Raw genomic sequence first — 15,122 nt, 5'->3', positions numbered from 1 at the left:
TTTTAAGTATTTGATTTATCGACTTGGAAGTTTTTAAGTATTTGAATTTATCAAACTTGAAAGTATTTAAGTATTTAATTATCGTAAACTTTATTGCATTGATGACGAAAAAACCGGTTACTCCGGTTAGATATCCGGCCCTCCAAACCGGTTAGAAACCAACCGGTTATTTTATAAACCAATTTTTTTTCTATGGGAAAAAATCGGATCGGATAAAAACCGATCCGGATCATATTGAAATCCGACTTCTGTGCAACCCTAATGTCAACGGTGCTTCTCTGCCATGAGAAATTGGGTGGAGTTAGGAGTGATTGCCGGACAAGAGGTTGTTTTGGGAGGTGTGCACAGGCATTAGATTATTTGATACGGATTTGGTGGAGAGGTGCTATCACTATCGAGTTGAAGTTCGCTATGTTCAGAGGTTTTTGGACATCATTATCGAAGGGATGCATATCAGGTGATTGCCAACCTGAAGCACTACAGACTAAGCCATTCGGCACTGAGTTTCTTGAGGCTAGGAATTTTCAGCGGATTCTAGTTTTGCTTCATCAATTGTAATGACAAACCCAAAGTTGAATAATGCACATCACATGTAATTCATCCTAAAGGTACAACTTTTGAGAACCACTTGATCATGGACAGAGGCTCTGCCGAAAAGTCGCAAGCCATGGGTTTCTCTGGCGATCCGGTAATAGCCACATGTACAAGGACTTACACCACTCGTGATCCCATCAATGTCGGTGCAAGTCAACGGCACGTTCTTAGCCTTTGCAGTCATTCCAATCGTGACATTGGATATCCAGATTCGAGTAAAAGGGTCACCTTCGATCCCTTCCAACCTAGCCACCATCAACACATTATTCGTCACGACGTCTCTATAATTGATCCCTTGAATCACCGGCAACGCATTTGGATCGTAGTGGTTATCAACGTGTGTTTTGTAGTTCCCTTCATCCAAAACACCCATTTCATGGTATGCAAAGTCAATTCTCTTCACGAATCCGCCTCTTCCTCTAGCAGTCTCTTCCTCTGGCTCCCAGTGAGCCAGTCTGTCTAGCAGGAACATAAAGCTGAGCGCCGCCATCGGAAGCGTACTGGCTCAGATGATTGATACTGCATCTTTGAAATGCTTTAGTTTTTACCATAAGACTACTATGCACTCATAGCTGTGTACTCAAAGGCCTCCAATACCCTTCATTTCCTGGCCTCAGCGCCTCTTGGACCCAATATTAAAGCCCCAAGCACAAGGACTATGGCTACCAGGATCACCTGCTAGCTCAACAAGGCAAAGTAAGTACACATCGTATGTATAAAGAACAGAAAATCATTTGTTTTTGTTTGTAAATGACTCATCATTACCAGCTCCATTGTCGGAAAATCATCATTACAAAATGGTGTATTATATATCTCATGAGCTCTTGCCACTCTGCCTCCACGCCCACCGCCATTGCCGACCAAACATGAAACACCAATTTTTGTTGAAAATTTTAAAATAAAGACGTTATTTATCTTAAAATTTCAAAATATAAATAAATTAATATTTTCAAAACAATTATTTTTTGATAAAATATTTAAAAAATGTGAATTTTCTAAATGCTTTTTATAATTATTGGATTCTATTTTTTTTGGATTTTTTAAAAAGGAGATAAATAAACGAAGAGGATACCATTATCTTTGAAAATAAACGAAAAAGAACATGGAAAGCGTGTTCGACAACGAAAGGCAAAGAAAATTGTATTAAACGATTGACCTCTTTTGAGAAGCGATGCCGTTTTCACTTCTGTGTCAGCCATTTCAGATTCACTATATAACCCATCTATTGCTGCCTTTATTTGAACAGTTGGATGAAAACAAACTCTCTGTTGAAAGCGCACATCCTATTTGATTTTCTCAGCCTTCAACCATTATTCTGATTAAGCCCCGAGTCCAGACCATGAAAAACCATCGAAGGATGAAGAAAGCTTTCAATGGGATCAAACCACGAAAAAACATTCTTCTATTGCCCGAACTTTCCCCAGATTAGTAGTTTCTTCAATCTTTTTTATTTCAACTCTCAGCCTCTTCTACACACTACGCTTCTCCAATGCTTCAAATTCCTCTAATAACCAATTCAACATCAGCAGAACCATTCGAGTAAACGACCAAGAGCTGCCCCCGCCGGTTTCTTCCCCCAAAAACTCAACCCCCCCGTGAAAACACCTCCACCACATCGTTTTCGGCATTGCCGCTCGGCTCGGTTCTGGGAACAACGCAAAAAGTACATAAAACTCTGGTGGAAGCCCCAGCAAATGCGTGGCGTCGTCTGTTAGACAAGGCCGTGAAGAATGGGTCTTCCGACGAGGACCGTCTTTACCGCCGGTGAAGATCTCCGGTGACACATCCAAGTTAAAGTATAAGAACCCCAAAGGTCACCGGTCTGCCATAAGGATATCCCGCATAGTTTCGGAGACTCTGCGACTGGGGTTTGAAGACGTGAGATGGTTCGTAATGGGGGACGATGATACCTTCTTTGTGCCGGAGAATTTGGTTAGGGTTTTGTCGAAGTACGATCATAATCAGCTGTATTACATCGGGAGTTCTTCGGAGAGTCATTTGCAGAACATTAACTTCTCTTATGGTATGGCTTATGGCGGTGGTGGGTTTGCCATTAGTTACCCTTTGGCTAAAGCTCTTGCGAAAATGCAAGACCGATGCATACAGAGATCCAGGATTGTACGGCTCCGATGACCGGATTCACGCTTGTATGGCTGAGATGGGAGTTCCCCTCACCAAGGAACCGGGATTCCACCAGGTTTGTCTGCACTTTTTATGTATTTATTTACTTTTCTTTATATTCGTCCATTTTACTGAAATTTAAGAAAGAAATTGAATAATTCAAATGATTTAAGATTTTGGATTATCTTCTGGGTCGAAACTCGTGATTGTTTTGATTCTTCCATGGTGAAAACCCTGATTTTTTTTTCTTTTTTAAAGAAGGAAAATTATGTAAAAACAAACCATTTACAATTTTCTCGAGAATGTTAAATTTTGTTTTTTTAGGGGGTTTGCTCTAGGAGTGTAGGAATTAATTTTTTTTAATAAAAAACACCTTAATCTAGCCAGTAATGAAGTTATAGTCTTTCAGATTAGTTCATAAATTTTAATTAATTTAAATATGGTTAAACACAATCATATATTTTTCTGGGCATAATTTCTGGGAATTGATCTTAAATAAGTTGGTCAATTCATCTTATTTTATTCTAAAATTATCAACATTCAATGATAAATCGTTTTTTTTATCTAGGAGAGTATTTAAACATAAATAAGTATTATTTACAGATGACATTTAACTACGTGCCTCCAAGTTATGGCGCGTCGCATATATCACGGCATTGATATCCACACTTCTGAAATTTGGACCTCATCGCTACACTTGTCGCTTCTTCTTTTGATGTTCCTCTTCCGGTCTGTCGTAATAAATCTGTTTCCCGTCTCTTTAAATTCCCAATTATGGGGTCCTCACAACGTGTCTCGATCTTGGTCTAACTCAATATCTTGGATATGGACACGCGTTTTCATTTTATTGACTCGGTGGATGACCCATTCAACATCTTTCACAACTAATTGATGCCACTCTTCGCGCTCATCTTTTCTTTATTAATTTCTCTGATTCCCAGCTGTTAATAAATGGTTTCAAACTAACTGTATTTTTTGTTAATAATTGTTTTTGTCAGTACGATGTTTACGGTAGTCTATTGGGCCTGCTATCGGCGCACCCTGTTGCTCCATTAATCAGCATCCACCATCTCGACGTGGTCGAGCCCATATTCCCGAATGTGAACCGGGTTCAAGCCCTTCAACGTCTAAAGGTCCCAATAAATCTGGACTCGGCTGCAATAATGCAACAGTCTGTTTGCTACGACAAAACCCGAAGCTGGACGGTCTCGGTCAGTTGGGGCTATGCGGTTCAAATATACCGTGGTATATTTTCGGTTCGAGAACTGGAAATGCCGGCCAGAACATTCTTGAACTGGCATAAGAGAGCCGATTACACCGGCTTCTCTTTCAACACACGTCCCGTTGCCAAACATGCTTGCCAGAGACCGTTTGTGTTCTACTTGTCTAATGCTTTGTATAACAAGAACACGAATCAGACGGCTAGCGAGTATGCTCAGCACCGAATTCCAAGATCCGAGTGCAATTGGAAGATGGCGGATCCATCGCGGATTGAGAAAGTCCACGTTTATAAAAGCTTGATCCCCATTTGTGGGACAAGGTAACGTATGTTATTATTTTGGCTGGTCGAATTGAAGATAACAGTTATACGTTTGGTAATTGGTGTAAACTGTGTGGGCAGGCTCCGCGAAGGAATTGCTGCAGAGTGTTGCAGACAAAGAAGAGCACGATGGTTGTTGATGTAAGAGTTTGCGGAAGAAGATGTGATTGAATTGCGATGAGAGGGTTTCAGTGTTGCTCCATAATTTAAATTAATTACTCCCTTGGTCCTTCAGTGTAGTTTCGGTGACATGATACATTTGATAATGTATGTTGAAGAGCTGGTTATATCAAGGAGAGCGTCGTACTCTATTTTTTTAATAACCTACTGTTAAATTCCTAAAAAAAAATTTCTTTTGTAAGTATTTTGCATTATTCCAAAGAAGTACTCAAACCACTAAATCATAGTGTTCTCCATGTAAAGTTTGAGTTCGAATTCGAACAATTATATTTATAAGTGTATACTCAAAACCGCTTAATCAAAACCAACGTTAGTGGGCGTTGTAGCATAATTATTAATGAAAAGGGATGAAGGGATACTTGTAGTTTATATAAGCAAGATATGTAGTCTATATAGAAATGTAAGAGTGAATGAATAATGACATAATATTTTCATTGATGTTAGGAGATATAAAGCTTACACGAGAATTAGTTTGTTACAACAAAAAGATTTCTATACTAAAACTAATAACTAAAGAATAATAAGAATAAATCAATATTGTTAGATATGAATTGAATATCCTATATTTTAGGAGAATGAGATAAATACAATTAAATATATTAATTTAATTCTCTATTATGCCCCCGCAAGTTGGAGCACCTTGAGTTGAGACAAATCTTGTTCAATAAATCATGAAAACGTGTACGGGGTAATGGTTTGGTGAGTGCATCGGCAAGTTGATCCATTGAAGATACATGAGTGACTCGTAAGATGCCATCTTAAACTTGTTCGCGAATGAAGTGAAAGTCAAGAGCCACATATTTCATGCGAGAATGGAAGACTGGATTGGAGCAGAGGTTTGTTGCACCCACATTATCACAATAGATTACCGGTTGTTGTGAGGATGGAAATCCAAGTTCACTAAGAAGAGATGTTATCCATCTCACCTCAGCAGCTGTTGATGCAATAGATCGATACCCGACTTCAGTCGAGGAGCGAGCTACGGTTCGTTGCTTCTTCGAACTCCAGGATATCGGGTTGCGTCCTAGGTAGACGATATAAGCACTGGTGGAGGTGAAGTCATCTTTGTTACTAGCCTAGTCGACATTTGAGTAAGCATGTAGGGCTAGAGGTGACTGGCGATGTAACATGATGCCATGATCAATGGTGCCGCACAAATATCGAAGAAGTCGCTTGACAGCATTCCAGTGTTCGGTAGTCGGACGATGCATATATTGAGACAGTTTGTTGACTACATAGGCAATGTCTGGACGAGTAAGTGAGGGATATTGAAGACTACCAACCATAGCTCGAAATTGAGTTAGGTTAAGTGTTGTCCCAGACTGAAGAGTGAGGATGTGAGAGGTGGCAAGTGGAGTGGCGACTGGTCGAGCATCAATCATCTTTGTTTGAACCAACAAGTCGACAATGTATCTTCGTTGTGAGAGGAGAAGACCGTGAGGGCGAGGAACAACTTCAATACCAAGAAAGTAGTGAAGAGTGTCGAGGTCTTTAAGCGAGAAGCGACGAGCAAGAACCGAGATGAAGTCCTTGACTGATGCTGCATTGTTACCTGTGATGATGATGTCGTCAACATAAACAAGTAACATGATAGTTATACCTTTGTCATTAATAATAAACAAAGAGGTCGGCAACTAAGTTCAGGAAGTGAGATGCAAGTAGAAACTGGCGAAGTTTATTGTACCAAGCTCTAGGAGCTTGTTTGAGACCATATATTGCCTTTCGCAATTTGCATACATGGTTTGGATGGTCAGCATCAATAAAACCTTGAGGTTGGTTCATGAAGACATCTTGAGTGAGTGTGCCTTGGAGAAAGACATTGTTGACATCGCGTTGTCGAAGAACCCAACCTTGGCTGACAGGAAGTGAGAGGACAACACGAACTTTGGTTGGTTTTACAACTGGACTAAACGTCTCATGGTAGTGCACTCCGGGTCGTTGGTGAAACCCCTTTTCCACTAGGCGAGCCTTGTGCCTAGCAATAAAACCATCAGGTAAACGTTTAAGTCAAAAAATCCATTTGCACCCCTACAATATTTACACACCAATGAGAGGAACCAGTTCCCAAGTGCCATTTCGAACCAAGACATCAAATTCTTCGGACATCGTCTGTCGCCATTGGCCATCTTTGAAGGTATGAGTTACACATGTAGGTTCAATTTTGGAGGCAAGTTGGGCTGAGAGGCTGAGTTTGGTGATTGGTTTGTGGATATTGTTTCGGGAACGGGTGACGATAGGTGAGGTGCAGACGAAGGGTGGAAGTGATGGGATTTCTGATACTTGATTAGGAGCAGGTGGAGGTAAAGCCAAAGGGATAGGTGGAGACGTGCTAGGAGCAGGTATTGGGTGGGTAGTAGGGGTGGTACGGTGTTTGGAGAAGTAGGCGAAGTGTGAGGTGAGTCTGGAAAGGGAAGAGAGAGGGGTAGAGGCAAGTCTTGTTGATCTACCATATCCGTTTGTGCGTTGGAGTCGACTGGCAAAGAGCCACTAGAACTAACTTCGGATGATGTGTATGAAACCGAGAGAATAACATATCGAGGAAGCCATGTGTCATATGTCAAGTCATCAGGACGAGGAAGATGCGGATCAACTTTAGACATAGGGAACTCAGATTCAACAAATCGAACATGACGTGAGATGTAGACCTTTTGAGTACTTGGATCAAGACATATATAAGCACTCTGAGTGAGGGAATAACCAAGAAAGACACGTAGATCGACTGGCAAGTTTGTGGGAGAGTAAGACGAAGCTAAGGATAGCACAGACAACCAAATGCTCGAAGCTTGGAATAGTTGGGTGGCGACTCAAAGAGTTTATGATAGGGAGAGATCATATGAAGAGTGGCTGTTGGAAGATAATTTATGAGATAGACGGCAGTGGATAAGGCATATGACCAAAAGGTTAGTGGTAAGGAAGCTTGAGAGAGAAAGAAAGACATGTTTAAACAATATAACGATGTCTACGTTCTGAAAACCATTATGTTATGGAGTGTAAGGTGGCAAGGTAAGGTGTAAAATGCCATGTGTGGATAAGTATGTGACAAGACCAGTGGATTGGCGAGACCCATGTATTCCCCCCCATTGTCAGAGTAAAATGTGACTATTTTCTTTTGGAAGAAGTTTTCAACAAGTGCTTTAAAATGAGGAAAATAGTGGCAACATCAGATTTACGTTTGAGATGGTAAAGCCATATGTAGTGTGTGAAGTGATCCACAAAAATGACATAGTATTTGTAACCATGAACAGAATAAATAAGCGAGGTCCATGCATCAGAATAATATGTTGGAGAGGAGAATTAGACACAATAGATGACTGAGAAAAAGGTAATTTGTGACTTTTATTGTAGAAACAATCTTTACAATGGAATGCTTAGAGCTAGAGAAATCGGAAGGTAAACCAAACCTAGAGACGATATGACGTTGGATTGACTTGGATGGGTGACCAGACGATGATGCTAGGCACAAGATGACACTTTGGTACTGGTGAAACTGAAGGACGAGAAGTTAGGTGCAAAATCAGTAATTCATACACACCACCTTTAGGTTGCCCTTCTAGCAATGTGGCCCCTGTCAGTAGATCCTTCACACGAAAGAAGATGGTAAGAACTCAATCGAAGTATTATTGGTTTTGCAAAACTGAGATATGGAGATCAAGTTTCTTTTCATGGCAGGAACAAATAAAACATCATTTAATTGAAAAGTGTGAGAGGGTGTTTTAATAGAAGTAAAATCAATTTTGGAAATGTGTAACCCAGTTTCATCACCGATTTCGGTGTCATCAGGCCCATCGTATGGAGCATGAAGTAAGAGGTTACCGAGGTCAGCCGTGACATGGTGAGAGGCACCACTGTCGAGAAGCCAGGCCGGGTTTCGATACCTGAGATTGTGGTGACATGCGCTTTTGGGTGCCACTGAGATTAAGTGGACGAGGAGCGAGTAGCACTGTGCGAGGGGGCGGGTACTAGCTGAAAGAGGGAACATTGAGCAACAGTGTGGCCCTGTTGGCGACATCCTTGACAGTTGCCAAGATATGGCCTTTGGTGACGAGTCGTGGCCTGCGGAGGCTGAGATGGTTGTTGTCGAGGAGTAGAGTGTGGAGGTTGCATCCGGTTCGACGAGAAGCGATGTGAACGATTAGACCTGGTCGAGGCAACATTTATCGTGACGAGATGCAGGAATGAAGCAGATTGCGTCTGCTGAATAGTCAGTTCCTTGTTGATGAGTTTCTCATGAGGCTCATCAAATGAGATGTGAGTGTCCCTACCTTCCACTATATCTGCAATGTGACGATAGTCATCATCAAGACCCTCTAAGATCTTCTCAATGATGTCTTCATGGTCCATCGATTTACCGAGTGCAGCAAGTTGATCAGTTCGGCACTTGATATACTGCATGTAGTCTGAGATGGACTGAGATCCCTTCGTGGCTTTCTTGATATGGTCCTTGATTTTCTTTATGTAACCACGAGTCGGGTGAGCATAAGTGTTGGCTAGAATTTGCCATGCTTCGCGGGAGGTGGCTGATTGTTGGATGAGTGGAACGAGAGAGGAGGATAGAATCGACAAGTGCGCCAAACAACAATTTATCTTGTCGAATCCATGGGAGGAAAGCCGGGTTTGGAGCTTCAACATTGTTGGGTGGTGATGGTGCGAGGAGGACATGGATGAGTGTTGTCGATGTATTTGTAAAGGTCATAGCCGATGAGAATGGCTTCAATCTGGAGTTTCCAGACAAGATAATTTGAGGAGGTTAATTTGATGATGGATGGATGGGAGATGTTTATGAGTTGAAGAGTTTGGGTATGATTTCTGGGTTGGGGATGGTAATAAGTTGAGGTTCAGTGGCCATGGTGATGTTGTTGGTAGGATTGGCGGAAGAGTGGTGAGCAAGGTTGAGGATCGACTTCAGCGTGATACCATATAGAAACGTAAGAGTGAATGAATAATGTCATAATATTTTCATTGATGTTAGGAGATATAAATAAGCTTACACGAGAATCAGTTTGTTACAACAAAAAGATTTCTATACTAAACTAATAACTAAAGAATAATAAGAATAGATCAATATTGTTAGATATGAACTGAATATCCTATATTTTAGGAGAATGAGATAAGTACAATTAAATATATTAATTTAATTCTCTATTAGTCTATACCTTAAATTTTAATCAAATAATTTTAAATTTGTTAATTTTATAAAAAATAATTATAATTCTTAAATTTGTATTTGAAATTTTATTAATTCGTTAATATTATTATTGATATGTTATATAGAAAATTTATAATTAAACATATTTAAATATTTTTTCTATTTAGAAATTAGGAGATATAACAATATTAGAGGAGTTGTATAAAAATAAAGATGTTATAGGTCAGCAACTTGGCACACAAAAACCATACACAAAACACATGGCCACCAATGTAATTACCCGTACGGGCACGAGATTTGATGCATTATATTTTGTGTTACATTCTTTCACCACATTTCACTATAACCATCCAACAGTCAAACAAATGTTACGCATTTTCGTTTCTTCAATGTTCTTGGCGGCAAAATATATGGGATTTTTTCCTCTAAATTTCTCGATTTGGGTTCAGATACAGATGCTTAAGTCAGTGCATGCACATTTCATTTATTGCTTTTTGATATAAATATAATATATATATATATATTAAACCCCTTTTAGGTATACTTAAAAAATAAGCAAAGTTAAACAAAATCTGCCTTTTCAACTGTAATTATTGGCTCCTTGTCTCTTCCGAATCATACTTACATGGATATCTTACTGGTAATAAGTATATATTTTACATGTAATCTTTACTTCAAATGCGTAAGCTCAATTAGGCTCTTAATATAATACTCTTGTGTGCATGAAACTTGCAATTGGAGGGACGTAGATTCATCCACGTGCCTCAGAGTTGACTTTTTGTCACCTTCAACTTCCTCCTCACACCCTGATTTTTGCCACACCAAAAAAAATCTCTTAAAAAATAAATTCCAATCTTTCTTACAATTCCCAAGACGTGAATCATGCCTTTTTTGGCATTTCCTTATATTTTAATGCTCTCTAATTCCCTTTTGTAATCTTTTATAATTATTTAATTATATATACATTCCAACCTATATATAAATCACAATTCCATTAATATTCTCCTCAGATATTCTCCCAACATAGACTAAACCCTCACTTTCTGTCTCTAAACCAATGGATTCCAGATTTGTAAGAGCAATAATCAGACATCTCTTGACTGTAATCTTTCTGGGAATTTGTATGATGTGGATTATGGCACCAACAAACACTTACAAGCAAAAATGGAAGCCTGCCATCTCCGAAAAGGTTGTTTCCACATATTTTGGAAAACAAGGTAATTTGTCTGATAGATATACACATATTATTTGAAGACAAGGTAATTTGTTTTACATTGTTGTAATGTTGTCTTATTATTACAGCTCCTAATATGCTGGTTTGGACTTTCCCTGTCCTATTCGTTGCTGCTTTGGGATCTTTGTATCTTCACTTGGGAAAGAAAACTCCGACCAAAACGTGCACCGTGATGAAAGAAACGGTGGCTGGCGCTATGGAGGAGGCCCGTTTTAGTGAAAGGTCCTTTAGGGATCGTTTCAGGGATAGAATTATCCTTCTTCCTCATGTTTATCGCACTGCTGGCTTGGACACTGGGGACTTATTTACACAGGCTGCCTACCCTCACTGCAAAAGTGGCGGCGGCAGATGGGATCAAAGTGTAAGCTTAAACTGATTCGATTTGATTAAATAAACCACAAATGATACATTATGGGTGCGGTGTGTTTGGGTTGGGCAGGTGGCAATTGAAGTTAGTGGAGTCTGCCCTGTGGATAGGGCTTACCGGGAATGTATGTTTAGCGTTTCTGTTCTACCCCGTGGCTCGGGGATCGTCGGTGCTGCCGGTGTTGGGTCTAACGTCGGAGGGGAGCATCAAGTACCATATATGGCTGGGACACTTGACCATGCTTCTTTTCACTGCGCACGGCGTTTGCTTCATTGTTTTCTGGGCAGCTATTGGGAAGATATCCGAGGTAATTAGTGTTCTTTATCACCTAATAACTATAAAAAGATTTAAACGGGGAATTAGATGTTATCTTCTTTTATTCCATTTTTCATTATTTGTTTTAAAACTGGACGTAAGAAGGGTTTAAGAAACTTCTCTTAGGGGAGAGAGAATCCCACTTCAACGTGAGATGATGATTACAATATGACACACAACCGAAAATAAAAACAAAATAAATTCAATTAATATTCGTTATAATTATAAGTTCAGTTTTCATAGATCCTAAATCCAGTGGTCCACATCACAAAGAAGAAGAAGAAGAACCATAATTTTTCCTCCCAAGAAAAATAGAAAAAAGACGTATCCAGCGTCGCCGTATGATAGCTTATAGTGGAGCACTAAAAATACTTCTAGCTTTTTCCTCTGCTCTACGGATAGGTTATAGGGACAGGTATTTGACCAAAATATTTAGGATTTGTTCCAATTTTATAATTTGAAATTTTTTCAGATTCAGATAAAATTTTACTATTTTTTTTAAAGTATGATGTTAGATTTTATTAAGTTAAAGTTTAACGGGGAAAATATCTAGTCTAATTCTAGAATATATTATAATTATCTTTTAGATATTTAGATATAATTAAAATTATGTTCCTCATTATATTTTTTTTCAATTAGATCTATATTTTATCTAATAAAATAAATTATATATGTGTGTATTGAATCAAATCAAATTAGATAAGATCTTATACGGATTTTTTATCTTAAAATCAAATCAAATTTTAAATTGAGTGATAGAATAAAAATATGTAATATTCAAATCGAATTTGGATAAGTGGATCCTACTCAATATTTATCCCTATAAGATATCACAAGGGTGAAACATAAATTATGTTTTAAACTTGATTTACTTTACAATTTAGTCGTTAGAAGACTCCCGATTTCACATTTAATATGTACATTTTTTTGAAGTATCTAAATTTATGCTTAAACTATATCTTTCCTTTTAATTTTACCCCTAAAGAAACTTGAATCTTGGTCCTTCCATGTTGATGTGAATATTTCAGATGCTAAAGTGGAGTTATTCCGATATTTCAAATGTGGCCGGAGAGATATCATTGATTGGTGGCCTAGGCTTGTGGGCAGCAACCTTGCCTCAAATCAGGCGAAAATTTTTCGAGCTTTTCTTTTACACCCATCATCTCTACATCATCTTCGTCTTCTTCTTCGTCCTCCATGTTGGAATTGGTTACACTTTCATCATGCTTCCTGGGTTTTACCTCTTCATCATCGACCGTTACCTCCGATTCTTACAATCTCGATGCTCCGTTCGCTTACTTTCAGCTCGAGTTTTGCCCTGTAACGTTCTGGAGCTTAATTTCGCAAAATCCCACGGTAATAATTAATAACTTTGTTTCAGCTTAACCCTTTTTTTTACCCCACTTAATTTGCTAATATGGTTGCTTAAAATCCAGGTTTGACCTATAATCCGACGAGTATCATGTTCGTGAATGTGCCCGGGATTTCTAAGCTGCAATGGCATCCGTTACAGTTAGTTCAAATAGTAATATGGAGCCTGATAGGCTCAGTGTGATCATTAAGAGTGAAGGAAGTTGGTCGACTAATCTGTATCGGATGCTTTCGTCTTCAATTGAACGTCTCAATGTTTCCATTGAAGGACCTTATGGACCTGCATCAAACCATTTCCTAAGGCATGACACGGTTGTGATGGTGAGTGGAGGCAGTGGGATTACTCCTTTTATATCCATAATCCGAGAGCTGATTTTCATGAGCAAATTATCTCAATGCAAGACACCAGATATAATCTTAATTGCTATATTCAAGAGCTCTTTGGATCTCACCATGCTAGACCTCTTGCTACCTATGACCGGTTCACCATCCGAGCTTTCTAACCTGAAGCTCCGGATTGAAGCTTACGTGACAAAGGAGAAAGAACCCGTAATCGATAACTCGAAACGAGTTCGGTCCATATGGTTCAAGCCCCTTCCAACAGATAAGCCTATAGCTGCCATTTTAGGACCCAACAGCTGGCTCTGGCTTGGTGCCATAATATCGTCTTCGTTCATCATGTTTCTTATCTTAATTGGGATCATCACACGGTTTTACATTTACCCAAAGGCTCACGATAAGAACGAATTCTCGACCTCGAAACAAGCTGTGTTGAATATATTGGCAATATGTGTTTCCATAGCTGCAACGGCGAGTGCAGCGGTTTTTTGGAACAGAGAAGGTATGCTAGGGAAGCAATGCAGGTGCAGAACATGGAAGGACAAACACCAGAAGGATCACCAAGCATTATGGCTTATAATGGTGAGAGAGAATTGGAAAGCCTCCCTCACCAGTCTCTTGCAGAAGCTACCAAAATTCACTATGGAGGGAGACCCGACTTGAAGAGTAAGTTATTTAGATTTGTCTAATGGTATTCAAGTATTAACTAGTTCCTGTTCTACAGCAACTAGAATTCACATTTTTTATGGTTTGGATTTGGATGCAGGATTGATATTTGAATGTAAAGGTGAGAGTATTGGAGTTCTTGCTAGCGGTCCAACGAAATTGAGGCACGACGTCGCAGCAATCTGTTCGTCCGGTCTGGTGGATAATCTTCATTTCGAATCAATCAGTTTCAGCTGGTGATTACTCTTCAGAAACTAGGAAGTGTGCAGCAGTGCGAGAATGGTTTTGTCTTGGGGAAAGGATCCCTGGCTGTTGTAGTTTTTTTTTCTTCTAAAATTGTGTGTTTCTTTCTAGTACATGAATGGTCAATCATGTTTGATGTTTCTAGCTACATAAGAGTATGAGATCGTACATTAAGTTGTTAAATAAAACTGATCGATCTGACTGGTACTTTTACACCTTTGAATTGTCAGGGCTTAGAGTAATTAATCGTCTCATCTTATCCGCTTTGTCAAATACCATCACATGTTTTCCTCTGACTTCACAGAATAGGCTGAATTGTAATAATCTAAAAACTAGGAACAAGTACGGAGATGTATAATTGTGAAAAAAGGACACGAGAGTGGATGAAAACCACAAAGAGTGGGGTTTGCAAGTGGGAGAGATCCAAATGAACAGTCAAAAAGCAAGTGGAAGTTGAAAAGATAATAATGGAGGTTGGCGAGCATGAATGAAATCTGATCATGCATATGTTTATTGTCGTCTGTAAGATAAGTGAGCAAAACATAAATCAAACATGGTTTGCTTAAGCTTTAACCATTGTTTTCTATCCCTTTTGTTTAAAATAAATAAAATATATTGTTGAGAAGAGATATGTGTGAAAATAACTTGAGAGACAGTTGGGCCATGGATGTAGGGATGTACATAAAGAAGTTGGGGATTTGCAACGATAATTGGGTCTCCGGCCTCACCCTTTCGAGAAGACCAATCATGATATCATGTTGGTTCGAGTCCTGCCACCCACCATTTTGTTTTTTATTAATGTCTCCTTTCCTATGCCGGCCATACCGTCCATGGACAGGCCCCTTCTCAAATAAACCAATCTCATATAACAAATAAATTCTTATTTCCTACTAAAACTTCCAAATACTTTTTTTTTAATTTAATTCAATGCTGAATTTACTAATGATGATTGCTGATTAGTGTCTTTTCCATGACTTGTTAATATAAAATTAAGAAATGATAGAAA

General features: G+C 39.1%; 1 protein-coding gene and 2 pseudogenes across 1 annotated transcript; 2 read left to right on the top strand and 1 right to left on the bottom strand.

Moving 5' to 3' along the window:
- Positions 1-586: 586 nt before the first annotated feature.
- Positions 587-1,084, bottom strand: LOC120135944 (probable polygalacturonase). Its single transcript, XM_039152080.1, has one exon. The coding sequence runs from the start codon at positions 1,082-1,084 to the stop codon at positions 587-589; it is 498 nt and encodes a 165-aa protein (XP_039008011.1).
- A 1,118-nt stretch (positions 1,085-2,202) lies between these two features.
- Positions 2,203-5,467, top strand: LOC120135943 (annotated as a pseudogene).
- A 5,171-nt stretch (positions 5,468-10,638) lies between these two features.
- On the top strand, positions 10,639-14,297 carry LOC120136121 (annotated as a pseudogene).
- The last annotated feature ends 825 nt before the right edge of the window (positions 14,298-15,122 follow it).

The sequence above is a fragment of the Hibiscus syriacus genome, unplaced genomic scaffold (assembly GCF_006381635.1).
Source record: "Hibiscus syriacus cultivar Baekdansim isolate YM2019G1 unplaced genomic scaffold, ASM638163v2 tig00110621_pilon, whole genome shotgun sequence".
NCBI lineage: Eukaryota > Viridiplantae > Streptophyta > Magnoliopsida > Malvales > Malvaceae > Hibiscus > Hibiscus syriacus.
This window is presented reverse-complemented; position numbering and strand designations above follow the sequence as displayed.

Excerpts from the sequence above, each read along its gene's own strand:
- LOC120135944 (XM_039152080.1), bottom strand. The coding sequence starts at position 1,084 with ATGGCGGCGCTCAGCTTTATGTTCCTGCTAGACAGACTGGCTCACTGG.